This window comes from Stegastes partitus, unplaced genomic scaffold (assembly GCF_000690725.1).
Source record: "Stegastes partitus isolate 25-593 unplaced genomic scaffold, Stegastes_partitus-1.0.2 Scaffold8, whole genome shotgun sequence".
Taxonomy (NCBI): Eukaryota; Metazoa; Chordata; class Actinopteri; family Pomacentridae; genus Stegastes; species Stegastes partitus.
The window spans coordinates 1,135,459-1,158,243 of NW_007577739.1; the positions used below are offsets into that span (position 1 = coordinate 1,135,459).

Sequence of the window (22,785 nt, forward strand, 5' to 3'; positions counted from 1 at the left end):
CACAGAGGTAGGATTGGTGATGTAAAAGTCTGACTTCTGAAATGCTCTTCTGAGGTTTTCATCACATGCATAGAAATTAGAAACGAAGGAGCCTCTTTATGGCGATTTATAATAATGCATATTCTAATCACTCTAAAAAATCCTAAATTAACTGTAAAATACTTGAATTAAGTGTTTTTTTCTCTTCAGTTTATCAACACTGTATATTCGTGCTCATCAGGTCAACTCTTGTTAATATAAATGTTCCGGTTCGGACCTTTAGACGAGATGAAGCCCCGGAGAGGATTTGTGAGTCGGAGCTCTGCAGGAGTGCTGACCTCTCATTCCTCAGTAGTCAAGGAGCCCGAGTGAGGTCGGAGGTCATCTCAACACTAATCTGCTGACCTCCTCCTCAAGGGCATTTCAAATGACCACCCCTCAGCTTCACCATATAACTCGTCTCTAACGCTGGCTCAGGCCGTTAGTCTGTGCCTCGTTGGATGCGTGAGGGATTTGGAAAGGTCCTGAATTTTGCCCTGAGTGTCACGAGAGCTGCTGTATGACATTAGGTGATTCATTCTTTAAACAGTTTGGTCGAGTTGGCTTAGGAGATTTTTAAATTATTGGTATTGCTTTTTTGGAACCAATTCGCCGCTCTTCTCTATTTGTGTTTTAGGTTTTAAGCCCCGCCCACAGCGATATCTGCTTGGTTATCACAATTAATAGTCCGTCCACACTGAGGGATAAATGTTGAAGCGTTCCTTTTTAATTAAACATATGCAAAAAACAGCATTTGAACAGAGCGTTGCTGTGGAGTTTCATTTTTACTGCATGTATATTTTGCTTCTAGAAACAAGTTTGTTGGCATCGCCGCTGAAAAAAACATATTGCTCGCCTCCTTTTCTTAACAGTAAACGTTCTGACTCTTGACAGCGACGTGTCGCATCTCCGAGTGTATTTCTGGCTTCTGATATGAAGGTGTCTCTTTTTACTGATGAGCCTCCTCCTGCAGCGACGGGGACATCTGCTCTCAGACATGAGTGACAAACCTCTGTGACATTCTGCACCAGACGGGCTCCGTGTACAAACCAAACAGCAACATCATCTAGCCTGTGCACTTTAATATTTCCCATCAGATCCATAAGCTGCACACGCTGCCGTTTTCTGTTGTAGCCGCGTTAGTTACTGCAGCGTGCTACAGGTCCTGGCAGTGTTACTCCTTCGTTCTGCTTGAAAAATTGAAGACAGCTTTTCACTCCTCCCTTTAACGTCAACAAGTGCCTGTAGAGATAGTTTATGGGAGGCTATCAGAAGCTTTTAACTGCATGTATGCAATCTAGGGCAAATCAAACGGCCTGGCACAGAAGGGAGAGGCTGACTTGTGTTCTCCATCTATGTGTCTAAAAGCAATTAGCGGCCCTCGGAGCCGGGATGAGTTGCTCGGAGCCTGCAGCCGAGGCCGGGGCGCTCGTCGGACAGAGAGAAATGTCCCTTCAGGATGTTAAGTTACCAACACAGCAGAAAAGAGTGTTATTTTCTCAAGCTTGTTTCTTTCATTAAACCCGAATCCTTCAGAATGACAAAACCCACACACGCTCTTGAGGATTGGAAGTTACACAGCGCCCAAAGGCACGAGCTTTAATTCATGATCCCCTCTCGGTTTCTGTGTGGGGGAAAGTGTGCGGTGTTGTTCAGAGAAAGAAGCAGAGATGGACTGAGTGTGTGTTGCACAGAAATTCTTGAGTGTGTGTCGACCAGGCAGCCCTGGGGCGCTCCCACACACAGCCCATTACAGAGCACCTTGACGCTCCCATTTGGGAAAAGGCTCTGGTTAACATCTGGAATTATAATGTTTGCGGTTGTTTGCTGAATTGAAACTATCTGGCTCCATCTTTATAATTGGCTGACACTGGTTCTTGTGAGTGAAGCTGCCTTGAATTGGGCAAACGGCACTCAGACTTTAGTGAGACCGCCCGCTGCAGGACCAGAACCTGGTGCAAAACCAAAGCTGACATGCCCCGAATTCACAATATCCCAGGTTAGTCCCGGTTTTACAGGCTTGAAGAGCTTCAAGCAGTCAAGCCAGTCCAGAAAATCACATTACAAGCAGCGCTATGCTTCCATTCAAAACAAGAACACGATTGACCCGAATTTGCGACTCACCCTTCGCTACATTAAATCCACAACCACATGTGCGCTAATCTACAAAGACCAAGTGTTCTTGACTCACGAGGGTTTCCGTTATTGGCCCGCCGGTTGCCTCGGCCTGCTCCACCGCCACCAATTTGAAGCCCAGCAGATGATCTTGGCTGCTGCTGCTTCGCTGCAGCTGGGCTCCCGTGGCAACGTGCCACAGAGAGCGACGACGACGACGAGGAGAGAAGAAAACGATACAGGAAGGAAAGGGAAGGAAAATTAAGCCTCTTGCCAAATTGGAAAACAATTGAGAAATTTGCGCCATTGAATTGTGTTGTTTACTTAAAGACACTGTGAAGGTGTTTCATGTTTGGCCTTTTCTCTCACGTGCTCGGAGTCCCGTATTGTTAGAGGTCGATTCTCCCCTCAGCTGGTTTCTGTTGGTTACAGGGGCCAACCAAGCACGACAGCCAGATTAACACAAGGCCTATTTCACCTCAGCAGTAATCGTCTGTTGACTGCCGGGATCAGAGGTCGCAGGGGAGTCCTGGTTGTCTTGCGGGGGGAAGATGGTCTTCTGATAAGATGCTGGCCTTATAGCCTGCTCACTGCAGACCTCATAGGAAGCACTCTCCCAAACCCCTTTCACTCTTTTGATTCTTCACTTTTTCCATTATGTTCAAATCTCTCTTGTTTGGTCTCTTTCACCCCCTCCTCCCCCTCTCCTCCCTCCTCTGCTTTTTCTTTCCAGTGGAAAACCAAGGCAAAGAGATCAGGGAGGGCTGGGGGTTAAAGGGTGGAAGGCCAGCTCATTACTGACTTTTGGTGCCAAACGGCCGAGCACACATGGCTCCACTGACACAGCCTAATTACCTGACCAGGGGATAGATTGTACTTTGCAGCCAGAATCAGGGCCAGTCCAGGTCCAAGGCTACAGAGAGCAGCTTGGCTGTGAAGCTTAAGTCCCCAGTCCTGATACCGAGGGGAATACTCTTTGATAGGCACTGCGATGAGCTCAAGTGTGTGTGTGTGTGTGTGTGGACCTACATGTGTGAGTCTATAGTTTTTTCCATTTCAAGCCCACACCCCGGCCCCACCTGTGACCAGCTGTCCCTGCATGCTCCTTAAATTCGCTGCCACTTGATTTTGAAACCGGCACTAAACCGACTCAATCAGCGGCGGATTTGATGAGCTATACACATCAGCTTCCTGTACGGCTGCGTGTGAAGTGCTCTAGTCTTTCGTGCCAAAGTGTAATGGGTCTACTTCCCTGGTATGCGCCGAGTTCCTAACCTGTCACCGACACCAGCATGGTGTGAGGCTTTCTGCTCCGGCGGCTGCGTGGGGATCTGTATTTGGCTCATTTCAGTTTGCAGCCAGTTTTTTTTTTTTCCCCTTCTCATGTCATGACTTCACACGCCGCAGCGCGTTATCAGACTTAACCTCTATGATGAAGTCTCAAGAGAGCAAAGCCAGATCTTTTAAAACAAGGCTGCGATTCTTAACTCTGATAACAAGCTGAAAGGGAGAGATGGGGAAAGTGGGAATTCCTGCAGAGCACGCACCGCCAGGCTGCTGTTTGACAAACGGCCAGTGGAGCTTTTGCGGGAAGAGATAATGCAGCCGCGCTTTAATATAGCAACGCTGCATGTAGAGCTAACAGTGGCAGGACTCTGCAGAGCGAGAGAGCCAAGCCTCTCATGTGAATGTGAGAATGTAAGTATGTCCTCACGTCCTGATGTATAGCACTCACATGTCAGCCTTGGCGTATAAATAGTGCAGCTGTCAGTCTGTGTTGACAAATGGCAGATAGTGGAAGGCCACACACTTTATAAAAAAGATTGTAAAGGATGTTATTTTAGTTGCCAAACATGAATCTAGGGCAAACACCAAGGTGGTAAATATGCAGAGGGCCTGAACTGTGTTTATAATACATATCCTGTCAAACGGCGCTGAGGCCGCCGCGCCGCGTCGTGTTCCACTCAAGGTCGTTGCTGATTACACAATGTTCATGTGTCAGCGTTATAAATGTTTTTAGGAAAACTTTGCCCTTTATTTATTTAATTTCCGACACTAGAAAACCTCCACAGACCCGGTCGCTATTGATCACTGTCCCGCAGGATAAACTGGAGGCTCCGGTGGGGATTAACCTCTCGTCAGCACGGTGACTCCGGCTGAAGTGCCGTCTCAGAGCTGGCTTTTGGCTTGTATAATTAGCTCTCTGCACTCCGTCTGTTGGAGCAATCAGTGGACCACTGCAGGCTTCAGAGCTCCAGCTGACCCTCTCTGTGCTCCGTCTTCAATATGCTGCAGCAGTATTCGCTTCAAATGCAAACGGAAATCGAGGGCTGGAAGGCTTTATGGCTACGCTTTGCATCTTAAGCTCTACGCTAAAACTCTTCACTTTGACCTTCCTCCATATTTGACCAAAACTCATCATCACAAACATGATTATGAGGGTTTTTGTAAATGTGCAACTCTTATCAAAGTGGCAGCATTGAGGAAGCATATGATTATAGATTCATACTCACAGATGCAGATTTCACTTTATTTATGTCCCCCCAACAATCAGAATCAACAAAAAGCTTTCAGAAATCTACTTTAAACCTTATTCAAACATCCCCTTTGGTAAATATGTTGTAATGTCCATGCCCTTATAATGGTATTAATATACTGATTTAGACTTCATGGATTTCAAGGAGCCAATCCTGTCAACTTTTCTGTTTCACCGTTCTTTGCGGAATCGGTTTCCAGCTTGAACACGTGTGGCTGAATGACTCCAATATCAAAACTTGCCATCGTGTCATGCAGAGTAGTTTCACAGTGTTTGAGTCATAGGCGAGCAAGTGTGCATGAGCTGCAGTGACTGAAGAGAGAAAGTGCACATATGGAAGCAGTGGTGCAGAGTTACATCCAAACCAGATCTTTAAAAATAAGTAACTTTGATACACAGAAATGGGTTTTTAAGGGTTAATCCTCTTGACCTCAAGCAGATCCTGGATGTTTCTTTTGCTCCAGCTACATTTTTACTCACTGTAGGCTCATTTTTCACTGCAATATAAAGACGTAAACCTCGATAGAAACAGCACAACCCTGACTAGAAGTAGAGAGATTATAATACCATAAATCATAAATAAGAAAAAGATTATTTCATTGATTATTTGTTTCACAAAAATGTAAAAACTCTGGAATTAGCAGGTAAAACATTTTTCCAAGTGCGCAGAATAGTAACCAATACTAGAAAAAATGTTAACTCTACATACTATAGATATTTTACTACTAATCGTCTCATATCTGGTCCGTGTAAACACAGCCGGCAGTTCAGCTGAAATATCCCAGAATTTTTGACTGTTGATTGTCGCTCAGTTACTATTAGCTTCATTGTTTTACAGAAGAGCTGGAATTTTTTAGTTTTGTACTAAATCAGGTTACAGCAAATGGTTTATTTGTGGCATGTTTTTCATGAGACATGTGAGATGAAGTGGTTTTGATTAAATCTAACAATTTGAGCCAAGATTTGTTAAAGTTTTCCGATGGAACGGCACGTCACGGATGAGTAGCTCAAGGATTGTTAGAAAAATAAAATCTGAATTTACAGTTTGCTGCTTTGATAAATGTTGTAATTTTGGTGATTTTTAAAAAAAGAAAACATGACTTTCAAACCCGCCAGAAGGTTGTTGTGACCTAAACCTACTGTGTGACTTATTAAACTGGTGTAATGGTCCTTAAACGCCTTGCTGCTGCACATGTGTATAAAATTTAAAGGCGTACAGATGCTGTAGCACGTATAGCTTTGTGTCTTTAGTGTTAGTAAATCACAGCTTTGCCATGAGCTCCCAGAGCCCAAGGGCTGAAACAGATGCGGCTCACCTCAGTTCACTCCTGTTCAATTACCCAGCTTCCAGAGATGGGTGCGCCCGTGTGAACACAATTCTGCGACCTCATAAACATTTACGCTATGGAACAAACCTCACCTGCCACATAATTATTGATTGTTTGCTCTCTTTTGAAACTCGCTCTCACACAGTCTGACTCAAGCTGCAGGATTTCATTCAGCAACACTTTCCTCATTCCTGATGAGTAAAGTGCCAAATTAGCCATGGAGGTATAGATATAATCGGGAGCAGAGTGAGGTAAATCGCAAGTGATTTAATTACTAATTAAACGTGGGTTATCACTTAATTACAGTAGGCCACAGCCAGAGCAACCTCGTGAGCGTTGCCAGAATCAATGAATGGTGCAGCATCCTTTGCCGTTCTGTGGGGAGCTCTCTGCCGTGGATACTGCTGACTCCCACTAACCGGTACTGGCTGCAGCAGATGCCCGTCCATCTGTGGCAGACCAGAGCAGAGGGGGGGAGTAAATGGAGTGGAAGGAAAAGTTGGGCAGGAGCGGCGAAACCTGTAAGTGGTGGTTGTGGTCTTATCTCTGTATCTGTGTGTCAACAGGCCCACGGTTTGATGGGGGATGCAGGCAGGGATGTCACAGCCTTGGAGGCCCCCGTTACCACCATGACCAGCACCTCCAGCAGCAGCAGCAGCACCCTGACGCCCAGCCGACTGAGGAGCTCCAGCCAAGCGGGACTCCCGTTGCCCATCACCGGTGCATCCACCTCCCCCTCTCCCTCCTCATCTGCAGCAGCCTCCTTCTTCATTAGGTAAGCTCCTCCTCCCCCCACGATGCTGTTGAACCCGTCAGAACGCAGGGAGATTAGAGCGAGCTGTTGTGGTGTGAAATGTGTTTGCGTACACACCTGCATCCATCCAGGCTTCAAGTGTGAGAGAAAGCTGAGGAGGAGATGTGCACAGACTCGCCTTCAAATGTCTGCTGAAGGTTGCGGTTCATGGTGTTAACCTCCATGTGGGACACCTATTCAGTGAAGATGTTGTTCTTGCCATGCTTGAATTATGGCATGCCTTGGGATACGCATCATGGAACTAAATGAACCTTTAGCGACAGGCACCAGTGCCCATGAATGGATAATAGAATTACATAATTTGATATGAAGAGGGAGTGTCTCACGAAAGGGGCTTAGGTTAAAGCCGAGTATTGTCCTGAGGTATTTTATGTTTAGTTATTTTGCCTTTGTTTTGCCTCGTCAGCCTATAACAGCCCCACACGGCTACATTTCAGATGCAGCTGCAGCTACAGTGCGAGGCTTTTATTTTGTAATCCATTTGGTCCCTGTGTATCTCAGGCTTTCTCAGCAGCGCTTGGCTGCGGTGTTGTTGCCCTGGAGAATACTTCACCCTCTCCAGGCGGGTGGATGGCTGGTGAAATGTGCTATATTGTCAGTGATAGATTCCCTGGCAGGCTGGTCAGTGCATACATTCCCTGCCTCTGCTCTCCAAAGAGTGCTACGGCGTAATGAATGTTGGTGAAAGAGAAGCTGGCTAAGAATGATGCATAGGACCATTGAAGCCCTGCACCACAGGAGGGAGAGGAAACCAGTGAAGGGACTTGTGGAGTGTGACAGGAAGCCCATGGGGGGGGATCAGTGTGGAGCTTTGCTTTTCTTCAAGCACCCCAAATGGAGTTTGTCTTGCCAGCTTTCACAGGGTCAGGGTATATCAGTGGGACCATGAGGCCTTCCCTTTGACCAAGGGGGACGTCCCAGATCCTCCGCTAAATATGCAACTTCCTGAGCGTCTCGCTTCCCGTCACAAGAGCAGCATAGATCTAAACAGCAGCGAGGAGTGGCCTTTGCTAGACAGGGTTAATTCCTTACATTGATTTATTAGTTGTCATATTTTCTTTGGAACTAAACTCCAAACGAGTGGCCGTGTCCAGCCACCCGGCGTGGGCTAAGCTCAGGGAAAAAAAAGAGGAAGGTGGACTTGTTTTTTCCCCTGGACTAGGTCCTGGTGGAGCAGACGGGGTTCCACCTTTCGTTTTATCCCAACGATAATTTGCTGCCAAGAATGTGATGTTTAACTTGGCCCAGAGAAGCACAATGATAACGGTCCGGCCTTAAACTGCATCGCATTCTGCACATAGAAAAAAAAAAGGGCGGTGGAGATGCACGGTGCTTGATTTGAATCACACCCTCTTCCTGACCGTCTGCAGCTGTTGCCTGCAACAGGGATATCATCATCATCATCATCATCATCATCACTGCATTGTTGTTCTTCCTTCATGTCTGTGCTGATTGAAATGTAAGTCCCAAACAGTTGAAAATCAATCAGCAATGTTTTCTTTCTTGCTCTGGTAGTCCGTCATTTGGAAAAAAAAAAAAAAAAAAAGCAACAGATGAAATTAGTGTCCTTCATGTTTTCAACTTGATTGAAAACTCATATCTGATTAGTATTCTTTTTTTGTTCTCCAAAGATACAATTAGTGGGATGCACATGTAAGCCTGAGAGCCCAGGATGTGGGAGCAGAATAACTAAACAGCAGTTTTTACCCCACTGGAGTGCAGAAGGCTCCTCAGACACTTGTCTGACATTCACTAACACCGTTCCACTCAGAGATGAAATTTTAATTAGAATGCAATTAACTAGAGTCTAGCTGCTCTAGCTGGTGAGAGAAAAGAATAGCGCCACGAACAAAAGTGATTCAACGTTTAATTTTTCATTGGAAAACTAAGTCAACCGTTCAGCTGGTTAAAAAAGCATTTAATTTGTTTCAGTTAATACGTCTGCTGAGTTGAAAAATAACTTTAGTAAAAGTGTTGCTCTGATTTCCAGCAGGTCAGGGCTCCAGTTTGGACTCTTGCTGAGTGTGAATCAGTAATGTGTCCCCTCAGAGTTATTATCTGAGCCCCTGAATTACTAAATTGTGCCTTCAAATAAATCATTCTTTTGAAATAATCTCATAGTGTCATGTCAAAAATGAAAAAAAAAACTTAACTATGAGATTTGGTGAGTTAATGCTCAGAGCAACAAACCACTGAATCATTTGCCTCAGACTCTTGGCACCAAATTAATAAATTCATGAGCAGAACTAATTTTGCTAGTAGTAAAGAACTAAGTTAGGAATTCCTCATTTGTTTACATGGATGTATGTGATCTCTAACAGGCTGCGTGGACAAATGTAAAACTCAAAACTGTTTTTAATCTCCGTGTTCTGAATATTATATGAATATTATCTTGTGCTGCTTCTATTTTTTTGAAATGTCGTTAATCAGACAAAGCGTGCATCATTCAAATTATTTGTGAGATTTCTACTTTAAGGGTTCATCATGAAGTAGTTTCTGTTTGTGGTAGATTGTTGTCTAATGATGGGATGTGTCTTTTAATTAAATGCGTGCAGCCTGAGGCAGCGATCACCTGATGGATCAGAAAAATTCGTTACAGCATAACTGCATTTTCAGTTTCGTTTTGAGGGAAGCGTGTTTTCTGATGGATTATGTTTGTCTGTGATTTATTCCAAATAGATTTCAAATCAGCATATCTTTGAGAATTTATTTTATTGCTTTACTTGTTGCTGCTTCAACCCAAACCTTGCTGTTTTCCTAAACCTAACCAAGTCATTTTGATACCTAAGCTCCTAAGTGAAACTGAAACTAAAGTCTAAGAATAATGGTCTAAACATTGGATGTGAACTTGTTCTTCTTTGTCAAAGTCTTGTTGCTGACTTATGCCTCCTTTAAACTTTCTGGCTTTGTCAAACTGGAAGCCTTTCAGGAATGCAAGAATGCATTCAAGTTGTACAAGAACGGAATTTTTAGCGTCTGACTTCCTCTTTGTCCCTCCGTTTGACCAGATGAAGGTCTGACGTCAGGTTTATTACAAGGAACAGGACAGCGTGCAGGAGTTTCTCTTCTCTTACCTACGAAATTCCTGCTGTAAAATCACTCTTTTATCCTGCTTCCTGTTTCTGGTCATGTCAGGAAGTAGCCTGAAACCGACGTGACCTCAGGGTCAGTAATGATCAGTTGGCAATTAGACTGACTATACAGTCGCAGGGAGACGGGATGAGTCAGGGGTCAAACTCTTGACTGGATGGTGTGTGTGTGAATATCATTGTGTGTGTTCGGGTACGTCAGTGTGTCACCGGGGGTGGTGGTAGGGAGGGTAATGAATTTAGAGCCATGTGTTCAGCTGACTAGCACGTTAAGCACTGATTGCCTTGTGACAGAGCATATGATTAGTGTATTGACACGGCGTTGTGTAATGAAAGCAGGCGGAGCTCGCAGCAGGAGCGAGACGCTGTGGCTAACGGCCGCCTCGCGCATCCTTCTGCCCATCTTTCTGTTCCATTAGCACCTGCTGATTGCGACGGTGTGTTTACTACGCACCGGGCACATGGGATTTCTCAGCGCACACCGCTGAGAGGAGCCGACTGCTCAGTTTGCAGCCTACTTGGATCAGTGGGCTCATTTCTGCATAGCAGCATGAGACGGATTCCACGGTTTGTTGTTGGTCCCTTGTTTGTGTTTGTTTGGTGAAGGGGGGAGAAGTCCATTTGTCACTTTGCTACCTCACACTTATCCCGTGGAGATGGATGATTTACTCACTCTGAACATATAGGGAGGTAATGAATAGAGGGGTATAGAAGACCTTGGAGACCCGGCAGACTTTAAAGGTGGCACACAGGCGGGCTGCTGCAGGGGCAGGGCGGACAGCTGTTTGCTGGAATGCGGCCCTGGAGGAGTGTCAGGAGGAAGTGGTTTTACGGTCATCTATCGCCGCCTCGCAGCTGCTGCCCAGGTGAGTGTTTGTGCCGTAATGACTGTGATTGTGCAGAAGGAATCCTCCTGTAATTGTGGCAGCAGGGCCATTTAGCCTCGGCTCTCCTGCACACACACAAGACCCTGCCTTTGTGTCAGCAACACTCACGCTGCCCTTCATCCCCCCGGCAGCTCGGAGTAACCATAGAAACAAGTCATTAGCTTGTGGGAATAAAATGTAACTGATTTTTTTTTTTTTCTTTTCTTTCAAAAGTGGAGATTGGAAATCAGGAAGTTGAAATAGCCCTCTCATCTCCACTGGACTATAATTTAGCCAGAGGGAGGGACAAGCATCTCTTCAATAATGAGTCCTGCATTTTACAAAGTGGAAGCGCTGCAGGATCACAAGTGCTTGTTCTTGCTCTGAATAACACATGTTGGATGACTTGCCGACGTCCATTGTCCATTCAGCTGTGTGTTGTGATTGTTTATGAAGTTTGCATGAAGGAACTTGGCCTCTCAGTGTATCCTGTTTGTTTGTAAAAGATGCAATGTTGCTGGGGAGGGAGGAGGGGGAGCAGTTGTTGTGGGTGCTAACAGCAGGGGTGATCCGCACAGAGAGGCTCAAGGCGGACAAACCGGGACAGTGCTGCGTTTGGTTGGCTGTGCTGGGATTGACAGCAGGGATCTCTGTCACCGACAAAGAGGCAGGATAGATTACGTGGAGCAGAGGGGTCGGCCGGGCGCAGGGGATCTGGCCCACATGACAGGGGGATAAAGACACAGAGCAGGACAGGAGGATGTTTGTAAATGTTGTCATTCTGAAGGCGTGCTCGTCCTGATGCTCCTTTCTGAGAGCATCGGGAGCAGGAGGTCTGTTCCTGTGGAGAACAATATTGGATTCTCTACCATGGGAGTCAAGTAAGTTATGTTGCACACGGACAACTACTCGGCTCACTCGGATGTGTGATGCATGTGTGTGTTTGCGTGTGTGGTTAGCGAATGCATGTGTGTCTGTGTTTGATTCTGCTTTGTGGGCTGCGGCGCTGTTTTTCCTCTATTTCCTCTCTCTCTCCCGATTTATCTTTCTTTCTGTAGCACTCTCTCTTTTCCGCTCTGTGGAATGTGCAGTTTTGTGCAGTCGGAGTTGGACTATCTGCTCCCTGGAGGTGAGAGGCTAATGGTTTTGTTGTCAAGCCACAGCGAGATGGATTCTTCCAGCAAAGCCAGAGTGTGAGCAGAATGTATAGCGTGCATAACATCCTATAGAAATCCCGGCTCCATTTTTTTTTTGAGGAACGGGCCACAGTGGAGCTGAAATGTTAATATTGTCTCTACCTCTGGAGCCTGACAAATGAGAATTGATTCATATCAATCTGTTGAATCTGAGCAACACATGCCCTGGGCAGCGAGTGGCTCATCAGAAGTATCGAGTGGGTGGTAGCCAGGATGGTTGAGCTGCTCCGTGGTATTTGTCTTTGTTTACTGTTGGATAAAACACCAGCTGGTATTTTCCTGCCATAATCAGGCTGATGGGACTAATGGCTGCCTCTGTGCAGCGGCAGACTCAGTGGCAGCACCAGCTGAGGCCATGAAAGGGCTGGAGCCTGTAGATAAGCCCAGGTGTGAATCAACCCCAGGCCTGTCAGGCTACGTCAAGGCTGAGGTGTTGATGGAGATCCAGCCCGGTCTCGGAGCCTCGGGGATGTAGATGCGTCCCGCTACCCTCACGCTCCCTCTCATCCACCCAGCAAAACGCCGCTTCACTCTGACTCATAATCCTCCATGATTCTCTTACTGTTTTTTTTGGTATAAAGATACAGATTTATCTTCACTGCATCAATCACTGGCATGTAGAAGACACACTCAGCCTCGAGTGACTCTTATATAGCGCACAGGATGCACGAGAAATTCTGATTTGAATTCTGTGTGGAATCACAACCAACACAGAATCATGTAGGTCTGGATCTTCCCCGGCGTAACATGGTGTGATGGTGCTGTGCCCCCTGCAGCGCCAGGGTGACGGGCTCTGTTGTGACGGGCAGCATAGCATCACTTGTGCCTGTCATTATGAATGACAAACAGCTCCAGTGATAGGAGGGGGGAGAAAAGAAAAGGAAAGCAGAGGGTTTGTCGCAGCCTTCGAGGGATAACCTGATGCCTTTCTCCCCCCCCTCAAATAAAGCCCTGAGTCAGGAAGTCTGTCTGGCCCACTCGCATAGCCGACAGAGGGGCGGTGGAGGGAGGGCAAACAAAGAGCTGAAGTGCTGACTCAAGCCTGTGCGCTCACCCCGGGTCCACGTGTACTAAAGCCCTGTGGGGAGAGGGGAGAGCACCGCCATCACTCCTGACTGATTCCTTTCACACACACAGAGAGAAATGAATAAACGTAGAGCACAGACCTCTCGGATTGTCGCTTAACACAGGGCCGCTTGTGTCACTCAGGAAGGTGGTAGCAGCCGTAAAAAAAAAAAGGAAAAATTTCATGCGATTAGTCGCATGTGGGCAGGAGTGGTCATGCCCTCAGCATCAATCCATTTCCGGCTCTGTTTGCCTGCCCACGTTTCCCATTTAACTCGATAGCGGCTCTGATAGCTGCCCACAGGGCTCCATGATCAGTACATTAGCGTTTAGTTATCGCGCTAGACTCTGTGAAATTCTCTTACCAGCAGCCTGTTGAATGGATATTATGCATCACGCCTGTGGGGGCTGAGGGATGCCATCTAAACCTCTTTAGTGCCCCTCAGTGAAAGGTGTCATGCAAATGGAGTCTATTATCTTTGTCATTACAACCGCAGTCACTTTGACGTTGTAGTTGGAGACACGGCGGAATAAAAAAAAAAAAAACTGCAAGAGCTGGTGGCGGGGAATATGCACTGAGGAATTTTATGACCTATTGTGTGGGGTTGTAGAATAGAACTCGCGGCCTTGCGGGCTCCCACGAGCAGCCGTTATGTGGAGAAACAAAGATGGCTCCTGGTGGGGCTTTCTCAGGCATCGCTGCTCCTCAATGCTCCGCCACGCCACGTCCTTCCTTTCAACATGAATAACTAAAAGCTGCCTAATCACTGGTAGTCGGGTGATTTCCCCAAACGCTAGTGCTTTATTTTTTGAGACGCATTCAGCGACCGCGTCCTTCTGTATGTCAATTGGTAGGACCCAGCTTCCTCAGATTACCACTGAGGATAAGGCTATTGTCAGGACAGGTGGTTTAATGTTTACCCCCCTTCAGCCGCGGCCCCAGTAGCTGAACCACTTCACAGTGATTGCACTGTTTTCTTTATTTTAATCTGCATCTATACAGGGGAGGAAATGGCTCAGATAGGGACTCTTGAAACTAATTGTTGACAGTTTATCATGTGCAAATGTACAAAATTAACCTTTTAGCCTCACTGTAGACTTGTGCAATTAATGCATAATGAGCTACATTAAGACCCAGGGGGAAACCGAGCAGCGTGTCTGGTGCATCTTCCATATCGTATTTGCACCACAATGTACTTCTGAGTGCAGCGTTGTAATGATTAAGAGTTGTTGTGCAGGATATCGCGCCCCGAGTCTTCACGTCCGTTTGTGTACGAGACAACCGCTGTATCAAATTAAAAGCTGCAAGAAGGGTTTATCTCCTCCGTGTTGCTGCTTTCTGCATCTTCCTGAATGGAGAGGATTACAGCCTGTAATCGGTTCACGACCCAGCACATGAGAGCCAGCTGTGGTGTGTGCTAAGAATTCCTTTATCCCCCCCCATACGTACGAGTGTAGCTGTGTGGTTGACTTTACGAGTGTGTGATACAGGATGAACAATGCGGCTGTAGTCGCTGACGTCTTAGCGGAGCACATTTCCCTCGATGTGAGATCCTTCTCCTCCGCCGAGTGTTTATCGATCTGATCCAAATAATTGTTTCTTTCTTCTATCTGAAGACATTTGCTTCTTCCACTGCTCCCACGCCCGACGTTGCGGTTCACTTTACCTGACTTGGACGCCTCCCCCCCCTCTCTGGTTTTTGCTGGGTTGCCTATTGACGAGAATATAGATGAAAGATTAAGAAACACATGTTGGAACTCCCCTCCCCCCCTCTGCGTTCTCCAGACGGCCCACTGATTAATCACCCCCAAATGTTCTCAGCAGCCTGCGGGCCTGTTTGTTGTGATAGCTTCTGTGTGGAGAAGTGCAAATAAATAATCGCTAGGTGTCTTACCCTGGCAGCAAGTGATTAATGAAGCAGAGAAGTGGAGCAGAAGTATGCTGACTTTTTCCCCTCTGCGCTCCTCTCCCACACTTATCATAGTCTCAAGTTATTCTCCTTTCTGATACGGTGTTTATGCGCCGAGCTAAGAGGACACTGTATTTGATTAAGGAATTGTCTCGTGTTAATAATAGCCCTCATTTTTCTCCGGTATATCAAATATCCTGCCTCCGCCGTGTGCTGAGCTGATTTCAGACAGGAACTCTCTTACCGATGGCTTGATGTGACTGCCAAGAGCTCTTTGCGTGCCCTGAGCAGAAACAGCCTACCTGAGGCTTTCAAGGGAAGACGTGGGTGGGATGGCGGGTGAACCGGAGTTCAACATGTGTATTGAGAACGGGAGGTTATTCCGGATTCTCGGAGTGCAGCGAGAATACCCGGAGCGGTGTCTGAGGAGCAGAGTGAAAAAATGCACCGGAAGAGATGAAAGCAGCTGTTAATCTCTGTCAGCGGTGCCAGAGGTGGGGAGGCTGCAGTCTGGAGGAACACGTCTTCATTATCATCTGTCACACATCAGCTGAAAAGTGAATTTTCTTCCAAGACTTTCACTTTGGCTGCCTGAACGTATTTTGACATAATCGCTGAGCATTTTTTTTCCCCCCGTCGCAGCGTTCTGGAGCCTCTTGTAAACAAGTTAGTGTCAATTGCAAGAGATTTTTCCTTCAATGACCTTTTGACTCTCGTTGCAGGTATTTTCCAATTCATTCCTCAAGAGGCCTTAAATTGGCCCGTTTATCTCATTGACTGACAAATGGGTCCCGTAGAGCTGAAGCTTTTGTTCACCTCTTCGTGGCCTAATGTTCGAGCTAGTTAAGACCACATTAGCAAGATGTGATTCTGAATACTGGAAGGAACAATAAAGCGAACTGTAAATAGAATTATAGCCCACAAAATGCCTTCCTCTTAAGCCCTCCTTAAGCCCGCAGCTTGGCAAGAGAGTTTTGTGGCCTTTATGTGTGGGGATGGGGCGAATTAGTGGGTGTGTGACGGTGACGGTGGGTGCAGGGACGTAGAGCTTTATGGGCAGGACATTAAACAGAAAAAGCAAAATCCTGCGTGTTACCGTGCCAGGAATATTCCCTCCTCCATCATTAAGGGGTTAAACCTTATTGGCACGCAGCACCTTCTTTGGGGAAGTGAGGGTCTGTTGGCATGAGTCGCTTCTTCTTGATCTGATGTCCAAAGGCACAGGAGACAGATCTGCTTAACATCACCCCCTTGATATTTCACAAAATCAGAGCAAAAATGAACAAAGAAGTTTCTTTTAACTGATACAAGCTGGTGTGTAGCATTCTGTTATTTAGCCTGATGCACCAAATCAGGCTTTTCTTGAATATTGATGAGTTTTCTCACTTTTTGGCGCCAACTGTTCCATTTATTCTTGGCCGACTGGGGATTCCCATCTTTGGGAATAAAGCAATTCCAAGCTGGCTGTGGCGTAGCCCCCACCAATCATTTTTTTCCTGTTTCTTTCTCAGGCAGAAAATGATTTACCTCCTCATGGACAGCGCTTCACTGGCACAGAGCCAGGCCCACTGATCGAAGAGAGGACTTGGCCGTGCACCCCGCTGCTCCCCCTTTCACTGTCGCGTCCGTCCTGTTTCCTCTGCGTCTTCCTCTTACTCACTATTCCACCTCATTTATTTTTTTTCACCACCACCATCCTTACCTTCGCGATGCTTTCCTCCCCGTTTGCCTCTCAGAATCCCTTTCTTCCCCCGTGTTTCAAATGATCCCCCGTTATTCAAGCTATTCTCCAGAGGATGCCTTAATCCCTTGTTTTCCACCTCAGTCCACAGACCGTTTGAAAAGAGTTCTGAGGAGACCGTGACAAAACAGGTTTACAACCTGCGGGTGGAATTTAGGATTTTATTTACAGAAATGCATTTTTTCCTTTTTTTTGCCGCTGACAGCAGCTCTTTGAATGCGCATTAAAATACGAATATGACACGTCAGCTGCGTGAGGCGTCATCACTTTTTGTGAGGAATCTTTTCTTTTCTGTGACAACACATTGTATTCACAGATGTTACATGAATGCATTTGGCCTTACCTAATTGGCTGGGGATTGGTGCAGTGAAGATGTGTGTGCAGCCTTGGGCTGTCAGCAGTCAGCACACAAATAATGCTCCATTTGATAGTCTGCGTCCAAGGCCAGACACTATGCAAGAACAAAAGGCTTGTTGAACACCTTGTTGGAACAAAGAGCCTCTCTAAAAGGCCTTGGTCCGATGTGCTCGCTACGTGCCAGGCAGGATATTACTCAGCTGACTGGACATCACATTCATTGCTGTCTGATTTTGCTCAGATTCGTTTATCTATTTCTGTGGATTTATAGAAAGTCTATAAATCCTAGCCTGGAGGTGTTTGGCCACTTCCTGCAAACTGCTGCTGTGTAAACCGACACAAGAGAGAGGAACTCTGCCCTCAGACTACCATTAAAACAGCCGAGCAGGAGAAAGCACGCTTGCAGTCAGTTGAAAGCTTCGGCGCTTTGGATTGATAAGACTCACCTGACAGCCAGATAAGCCTGTTAGTCGTCTCTTCCAGTTTAATGTATCTTGGGCTGCCAAAGAGAGAGAAAATGCATTTTTCAAAACGATCGGAAAGATCTCGGTTTTGGTTGATGCTAATCTGAATACGAGCGATAAGATAACCACAGTGAACAGATGGGGACGTCTGCTTCTCTGTCTCCAGGTGGGAGCTTTTTCGGCACCTTCTGTGAAGCAAAATTGCACATTTTTGCTTCAATTAACATTTGTTGAGCCACATTCCAGGATTAATCCCAGTAGCCTCAGGCAGTTGTTTTGAGTGATTTAGGATAAGTGAGAGGAAGTGAGAAAAACTAAATTAATGTTTATACCAGAGGACCCTTGATTGCAGGGAGACTTGAGAAAGGAGATGGGCTCATTACCAGACGTAACTCCTGTGCCACACAGGAGGCTAGGATCAGCTTTGTGATGCGTTCAACAGCCTGTTCCTCTGTTATCATCTCCATATGTCTAATGCCGCGTCTCACACCGCCTGAATCTGCATACTTCTTTGGTTATTTCAAGAGCCCACCTCATGTGACCCATTGAGCTTTCCGTGTTGGGGTAATGCATATATTTATACGCGAACGTCCGTATATCTCGGAGATGCTGACACGTGCAGCAAACAGTCTTCCCGCTGAAATACGGCTACCGTGGGCGAGTTCTGAGAAGGCGTTTATGGCATGGAAGCATTTGTCTCATTTAATGATCGGCATCCTGATCTTGCTAGTAAATCTCGTCTGGGTGGGCCTTTCTCGCTGCCAGGGCTGGTTGGCAGGGTATGACATCATCTCCCCTCGTCTGTACACCACATGAATGCGAGAGTGCGCTCACGGGGCTGATGTCATGGTTGCTTAATCAGCACCGAGGCTCAGCGACGGCGGGGTTAGGCTGTGGGTGACCTGAGACCGCCACCGGTGAGGCCCGCGCAGAGATTGCGATTTGCTTTAATCCTCCCTAAATTTGGCAAAAAAGCATGCAGCGGTGTGTGTGTCTGCGCTGTGGAGTCTCGTATTCTCGCTTTAACAGAGCTGAGCTGTGTCTGTATTCCTTGTGCAGCTGGTAGATTTATGTTATTCCCCCCACACCTTTGGGGCAGAATGCTGTTTGATCGTGTCAAGGGCAGCCCATCAATAAGACAGTGTGTACTGATTTTAGCTCTGGGTGGGGGGTTCCTAATGATTATCTTTTGACACAAAACCACAGTACCTGACCTGATAGACCAACACACATCCAGCCAAGTCAATCATGACCATCTGCTGATGTGCTGGTTGAGATTTTTGGCAAGCCCACACAACAATGTGGCTTCATGCAACTACATCCTCTGACAAGAAACCTCATAAATGCCTTTACTAGTACAGGATGCATTCTTTAGTGTCTCCAGCAGTGAGCGAGCCTGACTCATTGTGCTGAAGTCATTATCACTGCATGATGTTGAGGCTGGCTGGAGCCCAGTATTCCCATCTCCATTCATGAGGAGCTATGCTGGCCTTCTAATCAGCAGCAGTGGGAGACTCGCTGTGGGTGGGTGTAAAGCAACCTGATATCAGAACCAGTGATCTGATCCCTGCATGAATGGCCAGAGCAGCCTTATCTTGTCTGCAAGAGAGAGGAGAAAAAGGAGAATCACAGAAAGGAAATGTCAAGAATAGTAAATGCGCCCAACATGATAATTAGCCTCAGACAGGGGCTACCTAAAGAGCTGTATAGCTGCTCTGGAGAGAACAGAGGCAAATTTGCACAAACAAGCTAATGGGTACGCCGGCTAATGATTCTCTGGGCCAGAAGAATTCCTCTTGTTAATTTGACAAAGCCTGAAATAAAAGGTTGGTGTGATTATTGATAGCAGACCAAAGTGAAGCCCTGAAAGCAGCCTCCCTCCCTCCCCGCTCGGCAGTCATTGACCTCCTCTACCTCCTTCCTCCCTCCCTCTGTGGGTGAGGGACGAATTCTAGATGTCCTTTCTCTAACAAAAGGCGCCAGGAGACCTTTTTCTTTTAAAAGGCGCTTGATTTTACATCTGTCTTGCTTTGGCTCATTTATATATATTACAATCGTTATTTGTCCCTGAGGTCTGTTCATAAGGAGACAGTGATGGAGCTGAAAGGTTATCAGGACAGTTCCAACTGTGACTGTTCCCTCTTTTTATGTCATTTTGATATATAACGCTTGAAAGCACACTGAAGGTAGCGGCTCGGCGCATGAAACTAATTACTGGTTGCACTGTCAGGGTGACCAATGTCGGCGTTAGCGTTGCTTTCCGCTCATCGACGGTTGCCAATCACGATTCAAAGGGGATCCAGAGTGTCTGAACCCTGCAGGAGACGACTCTTGTACTTTAAAATAAAACCACCTCAGGAAAATAAATTTGGACACGCTGCAGAAAAGCAGAGGTAAGCGTGCTGTGGCAGGGAAGACGGTAAAGGTTATGCGATATATCAAACCGCTTCATTACTGCGCTGTGTTCTCAAAATACACGGGCAGCGTTGGTTTTATTTTTTTGTGAGTTTTTTTTTTTTTTTGCCTCCAAATTTAATCCAGCAGAGTTCATAGAAGGGCCACTGTGTCAGAAGGAGAGAGGCAGAGAGAGCTTTGTGCAGAATGTACTTTCATCTGGCAAGTCTCACACCCACTCTGTTTGCCGATATGTTGTAGTAGGCACTCTGCAGCCAAAGCAGCAGCCTTTCAAACAAGACTGGCTGGTCGGGGGCTGAGAGGGCTTACTGGTAAATTGGCAGCCCTGGGAATACAGGGTACTCTCACCCCAGCGCTCACCCACTCACATGCTTTCATTCCCCTTTTTACCCTTGACCATTGACTGACTGCACTCTCTCTCACCGGCCAGCATAAATCTGCCTTTCTAAGATGTCATCTGTTCATTGTCTGTCCTCTCCCTCTCTCTCTCGCGCTCTTCTTCTTCTTTCTTTTTTTTAATCTCTCTCAGCTTTCCAATTGAGTCAGAGCATCACTCATTCAAGCAATCCATCTTTCTACTCTTAAGTGTATCCTTCCCCTATCTCCGTGCCACTCCTTATGATTAATAACACTCTCATTCTTCTGGCTAATTACATCCTTCAACAATGACAGAAAATACAAATGTGCACGAGTGTACACTCGGCACAAACACAGACGTACACACTGGGGGCTCATGCATGCATGCACTGTAGGCATACTAACCAAATCTGTTTGAAGTGTGGGACCCTAAAAGAAGAGAGGGCTCCTGTATGCATTAAGTATTCATGTGACGTGTGGAGGGGTGCATGCATGTGTGTGTGTGTGTGTGTGTGTGGTGTTTGTGCAGGGGGTTGTATGAGACAGTGTGTGTGTGTGTGTGTGTGTGTGTGTGTGTGTGTGGTGTGTGTGTGGGTTGAGAGAGAAAGAGAGTACTCGCAAATTGCGCCGCAAGCAGCCAGCAATCGAGCGCTGACACCTCGTCTGGCAGTCGGAGGGAAAAGGGGCTGGGCTGAGGAAAGAAAGCGAGAGAGAGAGGGAGAGGGAGAGGGAGAGAGAGAGAGAGGCAGGAAGGAGAGACACGGCAGGACAGCTGCCAGAATTTCTCCGATAGCAGGAGAAGGACCAAGAGGCGGAACAGGAGTAGGAATTCTCCTGGTTCTCAGCCACCCAAAGGAAAGCTTCCAGTGCATCCAGGAGTGCTGTTCCCTCCTTCTCTCTGCCTGCAAGCAGCAGCAGAGACTCTGGGAAGGAGCTGCCCGGGCATCAGGATCTACAGCCAGCAGACGGTGGATTCGCTCAGCGAGAGGAAAACCTCGCAGGCTGTGGGATGAACGAAGGATCGGGTGTGCGAGAAGGAGGCTTTCTGAACTGACGCTGAACTTTCTCTGGCGAAGGAGGGAGATGCTTTCATGGCGCCCAAACAGACGAGGTGCTCCTTCTCATCCTGACCTCCTGCTCACCTCTTCTTGAGAAACTCTCTGGATTACCTGCAACCCCCTCACTGTGCACCTACTGCTTTCTTTTCTTCCTGCAGGGCACTTATCCTGTCTGCCCACCTCCACCCTGCCCCACCTGGCGCTTGTTCCATTTAGCTACTCTGACGCCCACGCCGCCACCTCCTCCTCCTCCTCCTCTTCCTCCTCCTCCTCCTCTTCCTCGTCCTGCCCCCGCCTCCCCCCTCCTCCTTCCTCTGCTTCTTACAAACCTCTGTGAAATCAAGTGGAACCTCGATGATTGCGATCGGAGCAAAGAGGACCCCTGTGCCCCGACTGCCGAGCGACCCCGCCTCGCTCTCTTCTGACTGCGCCGGCGTGTCAAATGTGCAAATAATGGAGAGCAGTGACAACACAGACGTGGACCGCAAAGTTGAACTCTATCAGTTGTCTGTTTTGTGACTATGAGCATAAACTAGATAATGGATTGGAAAGAGCTGTAAGTACACCGCTGCAGCATGCTCTCACCGGTGCATTTTGAGACAAACCATAAACACATAGAGTCTGAATGTGTTCATGTTTTTTTTGCATAAACTTTGACTGCCTAACTAGACACACACATTCTCCTTTGGGCATTTAGAGCAAGTTGTGCAGGGAAACAGCTTCATTAGCATGGAGATTGAGAGTGAACAGGTGGACAAGCTGTTGTGGGCAGAGAGAAATCTGAGCCTCTCCTCAACGCCTTTTTTTTTTCTCCCTATGACTGATCATATAGTTGGGTAAGGCAAGGAGAGAAAGCGACGATTCATGTCCCTGTGTACCTGAGGTTGTGGTTAAAACTATCATGATATTTCCCACTTTCTTCATTCTCACTGATCTTCATTGTGCAGCATGAATTAAACCTCAAGGTTACCAGCTCAGCTTTGGCTTGTGAGCGCTCCAGACAAATCAGTGTGGTTCCCCTCCTTTTTTTTTCTCACCGTGGTGTCTTAAGGTGCTTTGTGATGCCTGATTTATGTCTTTGCTGAAAGAGAAGAGACAGAATGAGGTGAGAGAGAGGGAGTGAGAGACACAGACAGAAAGACAGGAGGGGAGATTTATTTTCAATGAATGTGCTGCGGATGCCGCTCATAAATGCACATGGCCACGTGCATTCTGCCGTAGTTTCCTCCTTTCTTTCCCTCCATCTCACATTCATCTATTCCATCTCCAATTTTTTTTCTCTTCTTCAGTCACACGATCCGTCTCGCATGCTATCACACATAGGCAGCTCCCCGGGGAGAGCCTTCTCCTGTAGCCTGCTTGGATGCAATAATTATTCCATCAGCCAGCAGTGTGTTCCCTGATTGTGCTCTTGGGCTGTCGCTGCAGGGGGTGTACAGTGGAGAAGGGAAGGAGA

At 46.9% G+C, this 22,785-nt stretch overlaps 1 protein-coding gene across 1 annotated transcript in view; it reads left to right on the forward strand.

Moving 5' to 3' along the window:
- kif26ab (kinesin family member 26Ab) overlaps nt 1-22,785 on the forward strand; it is a 68,819-nt gene that overhangs the window by 28,682 nt on the left and 17,352 nt on the right. Inside the window, exon 4 of the mRNA XM_008283490.1 lies at nt 6,564-6,772. Coding sequence (XP_008281712.1) covers nt 6,564-6,772 — 209 coding nt within the window. The remainder of the gene's footprint in view (nt 1-6,563; nt 6,773-22,785) is intronic.